Source organism: Bos indicus x Bos taurus, chromosome 7 (genome assembly GCF_003369695.1).
Source record: "Bos indicus x Bos taurus breed Angus x Brahman F1 hybrid chromosome 7, Bos_hybrid_MaternalHap_v2.0, whole genome shotgun sequence".
In the NCBI taxonomy this organism is placed as follows: Eukaryota; Metazoa; Chordata; class Mammalia; order Artiodactyla; family Bovidae; genus Bos; species Bos indicus x Bos taurus.
Genome location: NC_040082.1, coordinates 65911677 through 65929198, shown reverse-complemented (window position 1 = coordinate 65929198; position 17522 = coordinate 65911677). Strand labels below are relative to the sequence as shown.

General features: G+C 50.9%; 1 protein-coding gene across 2 annotated transcripts in view; it reads right to left on the bottom strand.

Annotated features, from left to right (window-relative positions):
- The window catches only part of FSTL4 (follistatin like 4), a 443838-nt gene that overhangs the window by 43550 nt on the left and 382766 nt on the right, over window positions 1-17522 (bottom strand). For both annotated transcript variants that reach the window (XM_027546506.1, XM_027546505.1), the window contains exon 8: window positions 6849-6969. In XM_027546506.1, coding sequence (XP_027402307.1) covers window positions 6849-6969 — 121 coding nt within the window. The remainder of the gene's footprint in view (window positions 1-6848; window positions 6970-17522) is intronic.

The following is a 17522-nucleotide window of genomic DNA, read 5'->3' as shown; positions in this document are numbered from 1 at the left end:
ACGGCTCACGGGTGCCAAGAGGGGCACCCTTGGCCAGACTTGAGGGCTCCAGTTGCTGAAGCCATCCTGGGGTCTACAACCACTCCTCTTCAGACCTCTCTGTCTGTCAGACTAAAGATGGGCCTCAATCCTCAAGTGCTCCGCCTCCCAGTGGCTCCATCCCCAGTCTCATCTCCAACTCAGGACCACCAGGACATTTCTGCTCACGCCCTTGGTTTGGGATCCTGTGCATCTTCACAAGAGCTGAGGTCTCTGGGGCATCCCTTATCCCCAAACCTGCTATTGTACCTTCTAGAACTCATGTTCCACCATCAGCAAAATATCCTCTCTCCTCAGACTGTTCTGTGAGTGTCCCTTCAGCTTCTCGCTCAGATGGAAGCCTGGTGACACTCCTCCTGCAGCCCCTTAGGTGGATGCGGCTCCCTCGCCCCTTTGTCCCCTACCCCATAGGCTTGGAGGTGGGGCAGACCCTCTCTTTCCCTTCTCCAGAAAAATGCCGGTTTTGAGTTTTCTGTCCCAAGAGCCTCATTCCTAGATTCCATCCCCTCACATTTCACCCAGGACATTATTCCAGCACTTTTCTTTCCCTCCTGTATCAGTTCCCCATTTCAACTGGATCTTTCCTATCAGTCCACAAATGCTTTTAATTTCCATCTTGGGGGAAAAAAACCCACACATCTTTACCCCTGCTTCTCTCCCCAACTGTGCCTTGTTTTTCTTCTTAGAAATACCCTGTAGAGTTATCCGCACTTGGTGGCTCTCACTTCTCTTCCCCCTAGAGCCAGCTCCAGCAGACCCATCCCCTCAACACCATGGAAACATCTCTGCTCTGGGCCTCAGTGACGCCCACCTCCACTGACCTAATCCAATGGCCAGTTCCTTGTCCTCATCTTCCCTGACCTACCTCTGGTTGAATTCAGCATAGCTGATCACCCCGTCCCGGATACCACACTCCTGGTTTTCTATCTCTGTGGCTTTGTCTGTGCCTTCCTGGCTGCTCTTTCTCATCACCGCACCCCCCATCCCCACTCGCCCCAAGGCTCCCAGTGCCATCATGCTCCCTTGCTCCATGCTCCTTTCCTTATCTGTCCTCCTTCAGCGTCTACCTTGGTCCATTGACTTTAAACACCACCTACCCTGTGAGGCATATGGCATTTCTTCCTCCAGTCAAAACTCTCCCTTCAACTCCAGACTTAGATACCACACGGGCTACATGACACCTTGTCTTTATCATGTCACCACCAGCTCCTCATCTTCCTTCCCCAAGCCTGCTCCTTCACCCACCGCTCAGCGAATGGCCACTCCTCCTCCTTAAAGACCGTTTGGAGGCATCTGTGACTTTCCCACCACATGGACACGATGTCATCTTTTCAGTAAGGCCTTGACCTGCCGTCCTACCTAAAGTTTCCAGCTTTTATTGGAGTCTCCTTATCCCCTCCTGTTTAAAACATTTCCCCCCTTAGTATCTTCCACCCTTTGACTTGCTCCACAGGATGGGGATTTTGATGTCTCCACTGCTGTGTTTTCAGTGCTTAGCCTGGTGAGTGTTACGGAAAGAAACTCAGTAAATGCTTGTTGAATGAATGACGATCCTGAGGATGACGTGGTGTTGGCGGCAAGGCAGGGTGGAGGGGGGGTGAGGGTGGGAAGGGAGATTCTTTGCCAAGGGAACAATCAGTGCAGGGCAGGGGAGTCAGGGGGGCAGGGCAGGCATGTCTAGGAGCGAGGTGTTCACAGGGTAGGAGCATGTGGGAGGGGTGGGGCGGGGCCCAGGTCCCAGTGTGTGTGCATGCGTGGACTCCTGAGCATGGAAGCTGCTGTTGCCCCTCTGAGTGGAGGCATGGGCCTCCACTCCCATGGTTCCTGAGAGACTGGCATGGCAGAGGCCAAAGTTGCACAGCTCAGCCAGCAGCAATGGGAAGGGGCCCTGCAGACTGACCCAGGCCCCTGGGCTAGATCAGTGCCAGCGGCCTCCTGGGTCTTCCCAGCCCCACGCCCTGCATGGTGGAGTGGAGGGTAGGGTGGCTTGTGAATGGAAGCCTTGACCTTTGCAGAGTTGATAACTGGTACTAGGATGTTAGAGGGAAAAAATAAAACCATCTCATCATTTGGGTGGGCGCCTGGTCACTGCTTACCAGACCCAACTGTGTTCCTCAAGTGTGAGGGGGCATCGCTAAGGCTGAGGTGGTATGGACCAGGTCTGAGCGAGCGCTGTAGCCAGAGCCATGGATCCAGCCTCCTGCCAGGAGAGGGAGGGCCTGAGAAGAACCCTGAGCAGGGAGGCATCCAAGACCTTGGTACATGAGGTCCCCGTTTGGGTAGGTTCCGATCAGAGAAAAATCCTGCATTTTCTTTGTGAGAGACCCTACCTCTCCAGGGTAGGGCTGGGTGGAGATGCAGCTCTCTGCCAGGAACAAGGCAAAGCCCAATTGCTTTCTTTTGGCCCTGATCTCCTCTCTTCCTTTGTGTTAATTCACACACCAAAATCATTTGAAATTAATGTTGTCCTGGGTAAACACATTCATTTCCTTTTAAATTTGCAAAACCTTCCTGTGAAAACATTTGAATACATAACGCAACGGCACATTTTCTTTGGGAAACATTGATCATTTCCAAGGCGAAAGGCAGCATAAATATGTCTTAAGTAAGAGGCACATTCACAAAAGTACCAAGCTGCAGTAATCAACAGATTTGGGAGATTACTATTGTGTTTTGGGAATGAATTGTTACTTGTCTGAACTGTGGGGAGGTCGAGGGTGTTTTTAATTTAATGGATTAATCATTCGTCTGAAGTTTTTCCTCCTTCTTATGGAAGCAATGCAGGAGGTTTGCATGAAGTTATAAATCATGTCAGTGTTTGGGTCTCATCTCTGGGAGGCCTGGTCTATGGGGAAGTTATACTAATAATTTGAGAAAGAAAGGAAATAGTTGCTTAGAAGTGTTCCCTTTAGCAAACCAGGTCAAGGCAGAGTTCTGGATGGAGAAGCCCCAGAAGGCATCCAGAAGCTCAGCCGGTATGTGTGGTCCAGTCCCTGCCACCAGGGAATGGAGCAGCTCCAGGGAGAAGTCTATATTTTATTCCTGGCCTGGCAACTTCCTCTGGATTTGATTTTCCCATCTGTATAATGGGTTGCAAGCTCTGTGAGCACAAACCATCTGTGTGCACCAACTATGGTTAAAATATGGTTTGAGACAAAACAAAATCTCCCCTATATCTGTCCCATCCTGGACTTTGAATTACATCTTTCCAGGTATTTCCCAAGCATTTGACACATATCCTATCTCATCAGGCCTATAAGGCAGGAGGTATATTGTTATTCCCATTTTACAGGTGAGTTTACCCACCTAGGATGTATGTCAAGGAAGTACCAGCACTAGGATTTGAACTCAGGCCTCTCTAGCTCAGAGTTCATGTCTTGACCTATGACAGAGGTGTCTCCAGTTTGGGTCTGCACTGTGCCTTGGGTGGAACAGCCTCACCCAGTCTCTATTCGTCTGAGTGGTTTCCCATGAATGATTTCTCTGTCTCCTGGGCCCACCAGCTACATACTTGGCGTGCCTGCCGGTTACCTGGAGAATTCTGAGCCTTCTGAGAGGCAGGGGGCTGGCCAAGGCCTCCCCTCCCCACTTCATCATCCTCCCGTTCCTGTCCTCACTCTGACTGAGGAGAAGCTAGCAGGAGGAACTGACATAGAACATCACTCCCTTTGTGTCCCAGGCACTGCCTTGGCTCAAATAAGCCACAGGCCCTCTCCAGGCCAAGAGGAGACCAAACTTCACCACCTGCAGCACAGCTGGGTGACCACACTTAATTCTACCCAGGTTACTAGGGGACATCTTTCATGCTTTTGACTCATGCTGGGGATGAATGACAAAAAGGAACAAATCCTACAGATGAACCTGTTACTGCTCTCTCACAACTTCCTAATGAGATGACCCAGCAAGGTAGTGCTGCTTCTGTACTGAGCACAGACAGTGCCTTCTCTCCTTCCCAGTCCTTCTGCTTGGAAGCCCCCAAGTGCACTGCCTCTGTGAGTTTTCCCCAGCAGCCCAGCCCTCCTGACCCTGGGACCCTGAGCAGCATTGGTGTCTGCACAGTGGTCTGCTGAGCCCACCTAGAGCTGGACGACCAAGCTGTGCAGGTCACCAAATCAGTCCTGCCAAGGGCAGGGGCTGCCTTACATCTGCGCTGTAAGTCCTTCATTGGACGCCTGCTGCTTCTGACCTGAGCTCAGCACCTGGGGCAGGGGTGGGCCAGGCAGGTTTCCTGTTCCCTGTCTGCGACACTCCCCACCCCCGCAGTGTGCCCCCATAGCAGATCAAAACCAACCTGCTGGCTGATCACACCTGGATTCTCCAGCAGCCACAATGCAAGGGTCCAGAGTGAAGGGGCGGAAAAGCCATCAAGAGTCCAGGCTTTGGTGTCAAGATCTATTTTGCTGTTACTAATTGTAGGGCTAAGGGTCCTGGGCCAGTAATTTAATCTCTCTGTAGTTTCCAACCCCTAGTTTCCTCCTCTGTGAAGCAGAGAAGGTGCCCAGTAGGTATCTGGGAAACGTTCCTACTGTAATTGTGTCTTTCATGCCATTCTACTTTCAACAGCATCTTCCCATCTTCCCACACAGGTAGGATGGTTTACCTTCTCAGTCAACACAGTAAGCTTCACTTCCGGAATACACTTCCGGAAAACCTCGTGTCTTGTCCCTGGTCAACCAGAAATGAACTCACGTCCTTGGGAGACAATACTGGGTCTACCTTAGTGCTGTCTCGCATGACGAGTTGCTTAATGGACCCAAATGCCACCCCAGTTGCCGGTGGCCAGCCCAGCCCAGGGACCTCAAGGGCTCCTGGAGTGAGGCCCACCCGGATAGCCTAGCCTGACTGCCATGGAGCTGAACACAGTGCACCATGGAATGAGGTAGAAAGCCTACTGCAAAATACAGAGGTCCTGGGACTACCCTGGTGGCTCAATGGTTAAGAATCCACATTGCAATGCAGGGGACACGGGTTTGATCCCTGGTCGAGGAACTAAGATTCCACATGCCTCGGAACAACTAAGCCCACAGGCCACAACTCCTGAGCCTGTGCACCACAACTAGAGAGTCTGGGCCACAGCAAAAGATCCCATATGATGCAATGTGGATCCTGACTGTGCAACGAAGACCTGATGCACCAGATAAACAAATAAATAACCAATTTTAAAATTATTAAAAAAAATAGAGGTCCCAGTGTGCTGCCTCTGACACTAGGACTTCACCTTAAAGAGAGGCCTTAAATCTCTCAGCAATCAGAAAATGGATTTCGAGTGGCCTCTTTCTGGATCTCAGCACGGAGGTTTTGCTGTTTCAACTTTCTGAGGCCACAAGCAGCCCCTTTAGCGAGAAGCTGGCGGGTGGGTAGGGAGGCTTGAACAAAACTCTCCAGCTGCACAGTCCACTCTCCACTCGAGTAGTGACAGGGAGCAGCCTAGTCTCTGCTTTAAAGCCAGCAGCACACGGTGTCCACGGGCCTGGGCCCTGCTCCCGGATTCGGCACTGGGAGGGAGGAAATGGTTCATTCCCCATCATGAGCTCTATCTCAGAATTCTGGGGGAACACGAGGCAGAAGGATCCCCCAGCAATTTGTGTGGACCTGCAATTTGTGTATTGAAAGTATTTAAGATCACAGCATCTCCTGCAGAAGCCTGAGGTGAGGACAGGTTCTCACTCGTGAGTTACTCTGGCTCCTGGGCAGATGGATTCCCCCACCCAGGCCCCTCTCCCCACAAATTTGTTCTGGAGGAAATGAAGGGGACCAGGCTCAAGCCCTCTCCTTGTGCCCTCGGTTCTTATGGGGTGGGGGTAAGATGTGAAGGGTTGGACGGAGGATCTGGGAATTCTTGATTTCCCATTTTCAGCTGGTCTGAGGACCAGAGGGAGCTGTGCCAAGGCACATGGAGTTGTTGTGCAACCACGCATTTACCAACACTGTACAGTGCTGGGTACCACTTGCCAGCTATAGATGGCAGCGCCCTCTTCACACTGCAGAGCACACAATCTGCCCCTGGAGTGACCCAGACACTGCCTACTGGCTGCACACACAGATTGAACTCTGAATGCCAGCCTGGATGGCTCATCCAAGGGATGTTATAACTAGGAACCTGTGTGTTATTTCTGATGAAATCCAGAAACTTCACTGTACATCTGGAGTCAAGCCAACAAGCATAGCCACAAAACCCCAGAGGATTAAGTATGTCCCAGCTCAAGGGAAATACTAATAAAATATGACTTAGGCAGTATGAATATAAAAATCCGTAAAACATCCTCTAGGACAAATGCAGAGGCAAGCTGGGCTTACTCTGTTGTCCTTAAATGGCTTGTCACCCAGGATCCCAGAGGCAAGTGATACTGAACCTTGTGTTGCAATGATCCTCAACACTGTGTACGCTTTATCTCAAAACAGAAGCCCCGGACACTGGCTGGCACCAGGGATCTGGGGCTGACTTGGAGCTTTCACATTATTCTCTGGTGCACGGACACCCTGCTCAGGCTTGCTCAGGGTGGGGCCCAGCTGGGCATGGCTTGACATGTCAAATTTCCCTGGGGTACTGACCCACCTAAATGACTCACCCCTCCCACCTGGACTCACTTCATCAGAGGAGGCTTTGGGGAAGAGCTGGACTGGGAAGTGAGTTAGCAGACTCTGCCCCTGCCCACCGCCCCAGTCCCCCTTTACATATGGGAGAAATGGGACACTTTGGGGTCAGGTATTTCTTCAAGAAGGCAGAATGCAAGAGAGAAGGAAGGTTATTCTGAGCAGCCTTTGGGGAACACGTTGGGGCAACAACATGCATGGAGCCATTTACTAACCATTCACCTGCAGGACGTGGGTCTGGAACAGCTGCTCGTGGCCGGAGGCGTGGCAGGTGTAATTGCCCATGTGGATGGTGGTCACCTTGGTGATGTAGAGGGAGTCGTCCTCTCCGAAGTCCTGCTTGGGCAAGGAAGACAAGATTGGCTTCTCTGTTGAGTGGGCTGGGAAGGACAGCCAGATCTTGGGATTTGCCAGAAAACAGAAACCCTGCAGCTGCGAGGACGTCCTTTCTGCCTGGCCCCTTGCTCAGCCAGAGCTGCCTGTGGGGCAGCAGGACCGCCGTGTCTCCACCGTGCTGCTTGCCCAGACCCCATACGTCATTTTACGACCTGATTCACCTTCTCTGGGAGGCCCGGCTGAATGCCTTCCCCAGCACCCTCCATCTCCATTTCTACAGCTGGCCTCCCCTGCCTTGCCTGTTAATCCTGCTGCTGCTTGGCTGGTTTCTTGGACTCTTGTCCACCTGTTGAGATGCTCTGGAGGGCGGCCTCCTTTGCAAACTTTTTCTTAAAAGACTGGATAGCAAATATTTTGGCTTTGTGGGCCATAGGGCTCTGTCAACTACTCAACCCCGCCTTGAGGCATGAAAATAGCCATACTGATACCTAAATTCATGAGTACCACTATGTTTCAATAAAATTTTATTAAAAAATGGGGTGGGCTGCATTTGGCTCACAGGGTATGGTTTGCCTATCACTGGTTTAGATCTTATCTCCCTCCCCAAATAAGTTCAGGCAGCTTGCAGAGATCTGGGTAACCCCAGAGAAGGAAAACAGAACACTGAGGAAAATGAAAGCAAACAGAAAAAAAGGGCAGAATGTAAACGAGAGCAAGTGGGGCCAATGACAGGCGTTCCATGAGAGAGGGCTCAGTGATAAGCCTTGTCCCTGTGACATCCGCAGCCTCACTGTGGGGTCCGATTTGGCCAGCACGTGGGGAGAGATGGGCAGGAGGGAGCTTCGGGCTGATCAAAGTCACCTCCTAAGCACAGGGCATGAAGCACTCCCCCAGGGGCTTTCCAGCCAGCCGCCTCTTCTGCAGAGCCCTGCGCAATGTTGGCCCTATCCAGGCACTAGCTGCCGACAGGCTGGGGATGGAATTGCCTAGAGTTTCAGGGAGTTTGGTTTTAGCTACCAAACATGTCTGAGGTGTGGTACTCAGAGCTTATGGGGCAGAACAGATCCTGACTCCCCGGTAAGAAACGGGGCTGGCAGCACTAGCTGCAAGGAGTGATGGGGGAAGTCCGGTGCTGCACTCAGGAGACTCAGGTTTTAGCTTGAACTCTGTCACTGACCAATGTCCCCTCATCCCTCTGGGCACCGGTTTCCCCTGCCTGGAAGCTGTGGAAAATTCCTATGCCCTGTCTGCCGATGGGAAGCATGACAGACATGGGGCTGCTCCTTTTCTTCTCATTATTTTTAAAAAAATTATTTATTTTTAATTGAAGGATAATTGCTTTTCAATACTGTGTTGGTTTCTGCCATACGTCAACATGAATCAGCCGTAGGTATACATTTGTCTACTTTTCTTATTATTAACAGAAGATGCAAAACTCTTCTTGACCCCTTGGAGACAACACTAAACCATCCCTCCTGTTATTTCTCTTGTCCTTCCTGAGCTCCCTTCTCCCACGGAAGCAATTTGGTGGCAGGAGGGACAAAGGCCACTAGTCAGTGTGGCAAGGGCCCAGTTACAACCACGAGTCCTTTAAGGAGGCTTTCTGGCTAGTTAGCCTAATGAGGGGTGCAGGCCAAGTGAGGTCTGGGTTAAGGCAGAGGCCAGAAGGTGGAAAGTGGATGCATGCAGCCTGCTCTTGGTGTCAAGGAAAATGATACTCAGAAGTGCTCCCACTGGGCCAAAACATTGGAGAAGGCTGCAGGAACCCTTAAGAGTTTTCTCTGAAACATTGCTCTGCTTTAAAAAGCCCCATTCCGATTACCCAGTAGAAGCTTCAATAATAAAAATAAAACACCAGATAGCTGATTTGTCCTGTGTCATAACAGAGTCATAAAGGGTTCATACCTGAGTCGCTTATGAAAAGTTAATAGTCACTTCTGGGGATGACATATTTCTAATCTGAGCTGTTTCCCGTGTTAAAACCTAAGTCTGAAGGAAAATACATTTTGCTTGGAGTCTCAGAGGTTGGAAAGGCATTTTGAGAGAGGGCTGGGGAGCTGGGTGTGGCCCCTACTTTGGGAACCCCTCTGCGCCTACCTTGGTTGCTTCCCAGACAAGACTACAGACTCCATCCCAAAGGGCGACACCAGACCCGTTTGCTCTCGGAGTTTGGTGCTGGGGGTCCCCTGGCGTTTCCTTCTGGGATGCCTTCCTGAGCCTTCATATCCACAGCCCTTCCTTATAGGAGGAGGGCCCTTGTAGCCAGTCTCGGGTTCTGGCACCCTCTGCTCATACTGCCACCTCAATGGGATGGCGTGGTCATGGGGACTGCAGGCTTCTCAGGTCGAGGTGCCCACAGGCCCACTGCAGGGTGGTGCTAGGTAGCACCACCAGCTCGGTGTCCACGAGCTGACTGTGCACTGGGAATCTGACACACATCGCCTGGTTTAAGCCTCAGAAAAAAGCCCTGAAAACCACAAAGCAAAACAAAAGCCAGTCCCCACAGGATGAGAAAGTAGAGCCCTCCTGCACGATATATTCAGAGTCTGACCTTCTCTAGCACCTCCACTGCTATTACCACAGGCTCCATGCAGTGACTTCCACTGCTGAGCTCTGCGTCCTTCCTCCGCATCACAGCCCAACGACGCCCCCTGTCTTACTCCCATTTAGCGTACTGTTTGCCACCTGTCTCCCTGACTAGCATGTGAGTGCCCTAGGGGAGGGCAGGGACACTGGTGCCTGCTGCTCACTGCTGTGTTCCCAGTGCCTGGTGTAGGGCTGACACAGAGTGGCCCTCAGTAGATACTCATTGAGCAGACCATACAAGGCGCTGAGCTGGGCTCTCTGCAGGGGCTTTCCTGATTTTGGTTCTTTGGGTTGGACAATGGACATGTCCTGCCTTCCCATGCCCCCAGATATTGCCAATCACATGAGGGTACAAATCAAGTGGCTGGTAGGGAGGCAGAGAGCCAATCTCAGGTCTTGTGCCCACTTTCCCACCCTGCCTCCTTCTCCACACTGCATTCTCAGACCTGGGCATGTTGGGAGGGCTCCACACATGGCAGCAGGCAGAGTCCATGTAACCCCAGACTAGGCTCATGGCTTCTGTGAACCTCTAACAGAGTGGCAACCCACTCCAGTGTTTTCGCCTGGAGAATCCCGTGGACAGAGGAGCCTGGTGGGCTGCTGTCCACAGAACTGCACAGAGTCGGACACGACTGAAGCGACTTAGCATGTATGCATGCATTGGAGAAGAACATGGCAACCCACTCCAGTGTTCTTGCCTGGAGAATCCCAGGGATGGAGGAGCCTGGTGGGCTGCCGTCTATGGGGTTGCACAGAGTCAGACATGACTGAAGTGACTTGGCAGCAGCAGCAGAGTTGCTTAGCCTCTGGTTTTTCCTCAGTGTTCCTGGGAGCAGAGGTGTGATCCCTCAGGTGTGGTGGGTGTGGGGCTGCTGGATGGGTGATGCACTACTTGGAACACCTAACTCATTACCAGCCTGTAACTCAGGCTCCAGGGAAAACGTGATTCTGTACTCAAAAAAAAAAAAAAAAAAGTCTCTGGGCTGAAACAATAGGCATCATATAATTATATTAAAAAGTGCATATTGTTTTCTGGGACATGAATACTGGCTACAGAAATCAAATTTCCCTCATTGGATGTAAAGAAATTACTTTAAAAATTGATTTATAAGAAGTTACATAAAACTAAAGCTGCAATCCTTTCTCTCCTGGAGGTTCTCTGAGATGTGTCTGAATACTGCTATCAGTGCTTGATTGCATCTCTGTAATTGTCTTTTTATGGATGGCTTTTTTTTTTCTTTTTCTCTGATGCATAGAAATGTATTAGCAAAATCAAGGTTCCTTCCAGAAATAAACAGATGCTAGATTAGACCATTCTTTGTATTGATGCACATCTGTCTTTGGAAAAGAGACGATTTTACTTAAAGAAATGGTTTTTGCCTTTTACGAAGCTGTTTTCTAGGTATCTGCCCTTAATAAAGCAAGCAATTAAACAAGACTTAAGTATTAAACAATATTTAAGCAGAGGAAAGATGGGAGATGTCACAGTGATACATGTGAGTCAGGTCGAAGTAATATGAAAATGAGCCATCAGTGCTGACTATTTAGTGACTAAATGTTGAACACAAGGACTCCAGAATGATTTCAGAGGTGAGGGTAATGGTATTGTCAACGCTGGGCTTCCCTTGTGGCTCGGCTGGTAAAGAATCTGCCTGCAATGCAGGAGACCTGGGTTTGATCCCTGGGTTGGGAAGATCCCCTGGAAAAGGAAACGGCTATCCACCTCAGTATTCTGGCCTGGAGAATTCTATGGACTGTACATGGAGTCGCAAAAAGTCGAACACCACTGAGCAACTTTCACTTTTCACTGTCAATGCTCCAAGTTAAAACTCCATTTAGAGACATTTATTCCAAGCTTTTCTAACTCTGCCCTTCTCAGGAGCTTCCTTGGCTCTCTCTGGAGAGGATGGAGGAAGTAGAGGGTCTTTCCCTCCCGGCCGATTTGACTCTGTCCCCCTGAATCTTGTGAACCCTAGCATCCCACCTGCACAAATGGACCCAAACACCGCAGCGCCTTGGTGATGGCGGGTCCTCAGAGATGTCTGCACTGCACGTGCCCCTGCATGCAGCACTACCTAACAGGTGGGCAAAACACCCAAACCACGCCTCTAGCCAGACCCCTGGACACACCCCTACCCTCACCCCACGGAAGGAATTAGCCTGCCCCCCTCGGAAGCAAGCAAGCAAGGGAAACTGTTGTTTATTTTTGCTCCCCTCTGCTGCAGCAGGGTCCCCAATAAGGCCTTGCCTAAAGTTCTTGTCTGGCCCCTAGTCTATTTCTGTTGACTGAAGGAAGGCCAAGAACCCTGGTCGGTAACAAACTGAAGTTTCAGACTGTCTAGAACCTGCTGCCTTCATCTGGGAAGCCTGCAATCCTCCCCCAGGAACACTTATATCATGAGTCCCCAAGCAAAGAGGGCCTTCCCAGCTCCTCTAACATGGATCACACTGTCAGCCAAGATGGCTGATTGGCATTCTTGCTGTTTATGAAACATCCTGGAGGGGATTTGATTAAATTTCCTTCTGTGGCTCATTTCAGGGACCAACAAGGCTTACAATCAGGAATTTTCTCCCATTACGGTGTTTAAAGCTTGTATACACCGCTGGAAGGGCTATAAACTTGGTGCAACTCTTTTTTGTAGGGAGATTTGGCAATATCCATCAAAACAGAAAATGTGTCCACCCTTGATGGAGTTACTCCACTTCTAAGAACTTAAACAACTACTTACAGAAATGTGGAAAGAGGTACGTATAAAGATGCTCACTGCTGTGCTGTTTGCAGATGGTAAAGCCTAAAAGCAGCCTGAACGTGAACTCCCCAGCATGGGGCTTGGAGTTCTGCATTTAGGGTCTAGAAGCTGGATCAGAACCTTCCTGAGGACCCCTGTACCTTTGAGATGGGGCCAGAAGTGATCATTAAGCACAGGTACAGTGGAGAATGAGGGGTGACCCTGAGGAGGCCACTGAGAAAGCTAAGGCCAGATGAGGTACCTGGAAGGGCAGAGTCCCCCATGAGCTCTACAAGCTGTTGTACCATGGGCCAAGCTCTGTCTCTAGGTGAGCTTCGGCCAATCCTCCTAGTGGTTTGAGCTTATCCAAAGCTCAAAAGAACCGGATGTGCATCCGTAACCAGGGTTTATTTGACAGGAGCTGGAGAGAACTGGCCAAAACCTTTGAACGCTTTAAGTAGAGTGTTTTCCAAGATCTTAAAACAAAATGTACCCAAGCGTTTAATGAGATTATTTTAATGCAGAACCTACAACCACCGTCTAGCATGTTGCAAACAGCTCTCCATGCTAATCAAACGCCTCTCATCTTTTTACAATGGATTCATGACTGGTTCATATAAAGACAATAAAAATTAAATGAGTCATGAGCTCCTAAATCATTCTCTTTCGGTCTTTTTAATAACTCACTTCCAAAGAAGAGCTGGCTGAGAGCGTATGCTTCATTAGAGTTATTTGTTCATGGTTTTACACCATTTAGGCATGGGAAAAAAGTGAACCTTTTAACACATCCTTCAAACACTGCCACAAATACTTTTTTCTAATGGGTTTTGTTTTTCTGCTTTTATCACTGTACTCTGCCTGTCGACATTTGAAAGCCCCAAATAGGGAGATTTGGTGAAAGAAAAAACCAACAAAAAAGAGTGGCTCTTTCAAGTCATTTGCAATATACTAGGGTTTGTTGTGAGCTTTTTTTTTTAAAGAAGAAGAATACAATAGAAAAATATCCTGAGAATATCTTGGCCAAACAACTCCATGTGCTGGTCTAAAAGCTTTCTGCCTTCTCTTTGCTGCGGCAGAAGCCAGCAGCTAATGAGACCTGGAGCACCAGACACACGGCTGCACCCAGAGTGGACATTGGGGCTCAGGTACTGTAGCCATTACTGCTAGAGCAGAAGGTGGGTCCAGCTGCCCCAGAGCGAGACCCTGGCAGTGCTGGGTGCTAGACGCTATTGTCCTAAGAGCAAGGAACCCATGAAGCTCTAACTGGGGTGTGCAGGTTGGCTGCAGGCTCTGGTAAGTTCCTGAAACCCGAGTGAAAGAATTCCACTTGCCTCATAGGGTTGTGATGAGGATTAAATGAGATGATGCTTCTGAATGGACTATCACGGAGACCGGCCCCCAGACACAGCAGCATCTTGGTACCGATGGTAGAAATACCTGTGTTAACACTAGCAAGGATTTGGGGATCAGCTAATTTCTGGGACTTTGGGGATGTCTTCTCCCTGCTTCTGCTCCCCTCATGGGCAGCCCCTGTCCCTGGGGACATAAGGGACAGTGAAGAAGACAGTTACGTGGCGAGGGCAGATGACATTGTTGGAGCAGGGGGTGCAGACTGGGTTTGGGGACGGTCCCTTCACTTCCTGAGTAGCTGCTGTGTGGTCTGGGCAGGGCGCTGAGGCCAGGATGGGCCCTGCTTCTGCAGATAGTGGGGCAGCCTCCCCCCACCCCAAAGAACACCCAGTGTGCAAGGCCTGGCTAGGTAAGGAATGTATGGATCTGCTGCTGAGATGGGCCCCACCCTGGACTGAAGACTGGCTCTGAGCCCTTAGGAGACAAGAAAGATTGAGGCTCTGTTGTCTGGTGAAAAAGGGAGCTTCCTGGCTCCTGTGCATGACTCGTATCCCACAGGGCCCTGTCTCCCAGGTGATTTCCTTATCACAGCACTACATGACCCCAGGGCCCAGAGAACCCTCAAAGGGGAACCGGTTGGTCCCCTTCCTGCTTCGGTACCTGTGGTGAGGGCATCTCACTGCCTCCTAAGGCAGAGTCCTTCCCTAGTATAAGCTCCCCCCCACAGGCTCTGGTTGTGGCCCCCGGGGATGATAGGGTGCCCTTCTCCCACGTGGCCCTGTGCTGTCTGAGCAGAGCAGGACAGAGGCTAGGCGGGCTGACCACAGGTCCACGGAGCTGGGGGTGCTGCTGAGAGGTGCCCGTCACCCTGGCACACCAGCATAGGTACCCTCCTGGCCAGCAGCCTGGCCTGAGACCAGGGCACCTTCTGAGCTGGAGCCGTGGCCCTGGGTCCTTGAGGGTTTGAGGCGGGGGGTGCAGGGCCAGGTCTGAAGCTGCCAGACCCACAGCTGCTCCTGTAGAGATCCCAGCAGTTGGCTGGGAAATAAACAAATTATAGGCCGCCTTTGACGGTGCACGAGTAGAAACTGTCATGCAAACAGAAGGAGGCATCATAATCTGGAGACCCACTGCCGGGAGCGGGGCAGATTCCCACCCCAGCTGGGGGGCGCCGGTCTAGGGGGCCTTTGCACTTCTAGTATCCAGTGCTGCCCTCTGCTCGGGGAGGGGTTGTTTTTCTGGTTGCAGCTGAGTCAGGGCCCCTCATGGTCCGGGCTGCAGAGAGATTGAGATGTCTTGCTGTGGGGAGGGCTCAGGCATCCTTGAGGGGGAATACCAGGTCCCTAGGACCAGCTACACTGTGCTGCGCTGTCCCCTCGAAGCCAGGGAGAGTGTCTTTGCTCTATGGCTCTGGACTTGTCACTCGGGAAGTGAATCCAGAGGGGGGTTCCTCATGTGTGCTGTCTGGACAACTGCGTACATACTGGCGACTCCTGACTGCTCCTGACAGCGACATCGCTCACTGGGGAATCTGAGGGGCTCCTCCTTGCGCGGCTCCGGGCTAAACGGGCACATTTACTTTCTGAGCAAATATTATTCTGATGCTTGGGGCCTCCTTGATGTTGGCAAGTCAGAAAAGTTTAATTACATGTGTCATTAGCATGGCATTCTGTAATAGCTCTGTGACCGAATTCATTAGCGGAATTCTTAACAGATAAGACAAGACAAATTAATATTTTGTTGCCCATGAAAGCTTCTCATTAAGAGAGTAGTGAAAAAGTGATTAATATTTTGTTGCCAATCAAGATGTCTCATACAAATGACAAAGAAAGGTGGCCCACACCTCTGTGCACTCTCTAATCTCCCCGCCCTGGGTTTTGTAAGCTGATCAGCTTTCCCCGTCAGTGCAGCATTTCGGAGCCAGTCACTCGTTACAAGGCCTGTGATCGTGTTGTGTTTCATCTCTGACTACGGCAGGAGCGGGTAGGCGCTGAGGTGCCACAGGCTGGGGAGCTCTACGAACCCACTGATCCCTGATCTTTGCTCTACCAGGGTAGCCCCCCTGGACTGTTCTCCCCTGACCCGTCTTGCTTCAGGAATGTCCTGTGTATCCTGATGACCCAGCCCTGCCCTGATGCAGCCTAATTTCCTCCTATGGCTACTCCCCTCACTGTCCAGAGCAGGGCTGTGCTTAATGAACCCCTGCTGTGTGCCAGTCACTGGGTGGGGTGCCCTCCTGTCAACACGCTCAGCCTGAAAATGCCCTCTTAAGGTGGACAACCTCATCTCCGCTGCCCCGCAGGCTCAGAGCAGGTGTATGGCTCACCCAGGGTGGCCCTGGACCCACTGGAGGTGCTGGTCAGTGTCTCCCCCTGGATGAATCAAGGCTGACCTGAATCAAGGTGACGACAGGCTGTGTCATCCCAGAGTCACATCTACCTGACGGGGGCCTCACCAGACTGCACTGACTGCTGGTTGGGGACTCAGGCTGCAAGGGGTTGAGAGTGCTGTCTGGTGGGAGAAGTAGTAATAATAGAAATAATGACAATGAGAGCATAATAGCATGGACATCATGTGCTAAGAACTTCATGTGTCTTTTAATCCTCATTATAGTTCTATGCTGCTGCTGCTGCTGCTAAGTCACTTCAGTCATGTCCGACTCTGTGCGACCCCATAGACGGCAGCCCACCAGGCTCCGCCGTCCCTGGGATTCTCCAGGCAAGAACACTGGAGTGGGTTACCATTTCTTTCTCCAATGCATGAAAGGGAAAAGTGAAAGTGAAGTCACTCAGTCATGTCTGACTCTTAGCGACCCCATGGATTGCAGCCTACCAGGCTCCTCCATCCATGGGATTTTCCAGGCAAGAGTACTGGAGTGGGTTGCTGTGAGGCAGGATGTATTATTCATCCCCTTTCCACAGAAGAGGAAACTGAGGCTTAGAGAAGTCAAATGCCATTTCCAAGGTCGCTAAGCCAGTAAGTGGTAGAGCTGAGACTTAAACCCAGGTCCCTTTGACCCTGGAGCCTGTTTGTGCCCTTCATGAGTAAGGCTGTGCTGTCATTCTCCTCTCTGGAAGGCAGGTATACATGTGTGTGTGTATGTATATGTATCTGTGTGTGTGAGTGTGTCGTGTGTGTGTTTGCATGTATCGGGCCAGGATCCCTGTGGGGCTAGCACTGCCCTGCGCCCTCACTTGGGGGTTTCTCAGAAGCATAGGGCCCTGCTTGCTCGAGGGCTGCTCACTTGCCGAGAGGAGCAAGTGTTTCCTGGGAGGTAACGAGAGGCCATTAATCTCCAGTTGCACCACAATTACCCAAATTGCTAACCTCTCTGTGAAAAGTAGAAATGCAATTGAGCTGGTGCTGGAGGCATGTTCGAGGGAGGGGAAAGACACTCAAAGTAATTTAATTAACTGATGGCAAGTGCATTAAAAGGAGCTCTGCCTTTGCCTTTATTTCTAATGTCTTTAAATAGAGCATCGAGAAATGCACATGGACGTTCAGACACAGGCGGGCCTGACCTAGATCTGAATTAATCACCACTGGCCAATCGTGGTTAAAAGCTGACAACCCACCTTGAGAGGTTCGCACACACAAATGTGCACCCCAGAAACACACATAGCATGCACATGCACACATACATACACACCCTAGTCTTCACAAGCAGAACACTGCCTTCCCTTGCTAAGATCTCAGGGCAGCCCTGGGCATCTTAGGCTCAGAGGAAGAACTCTGCCCACTGAGCACCTGACCAGCAAGCAACCAGGCTTGTGCTGGCACTGACATTCAGAGGTGGGTGGATACTGTCTGTGCTCACTATAGAGGGGAAACTGCAAGGAAACCATCTTGCCTGGTGTGACAAAGGTGGGGGAAGGGCACTTCTGCCCA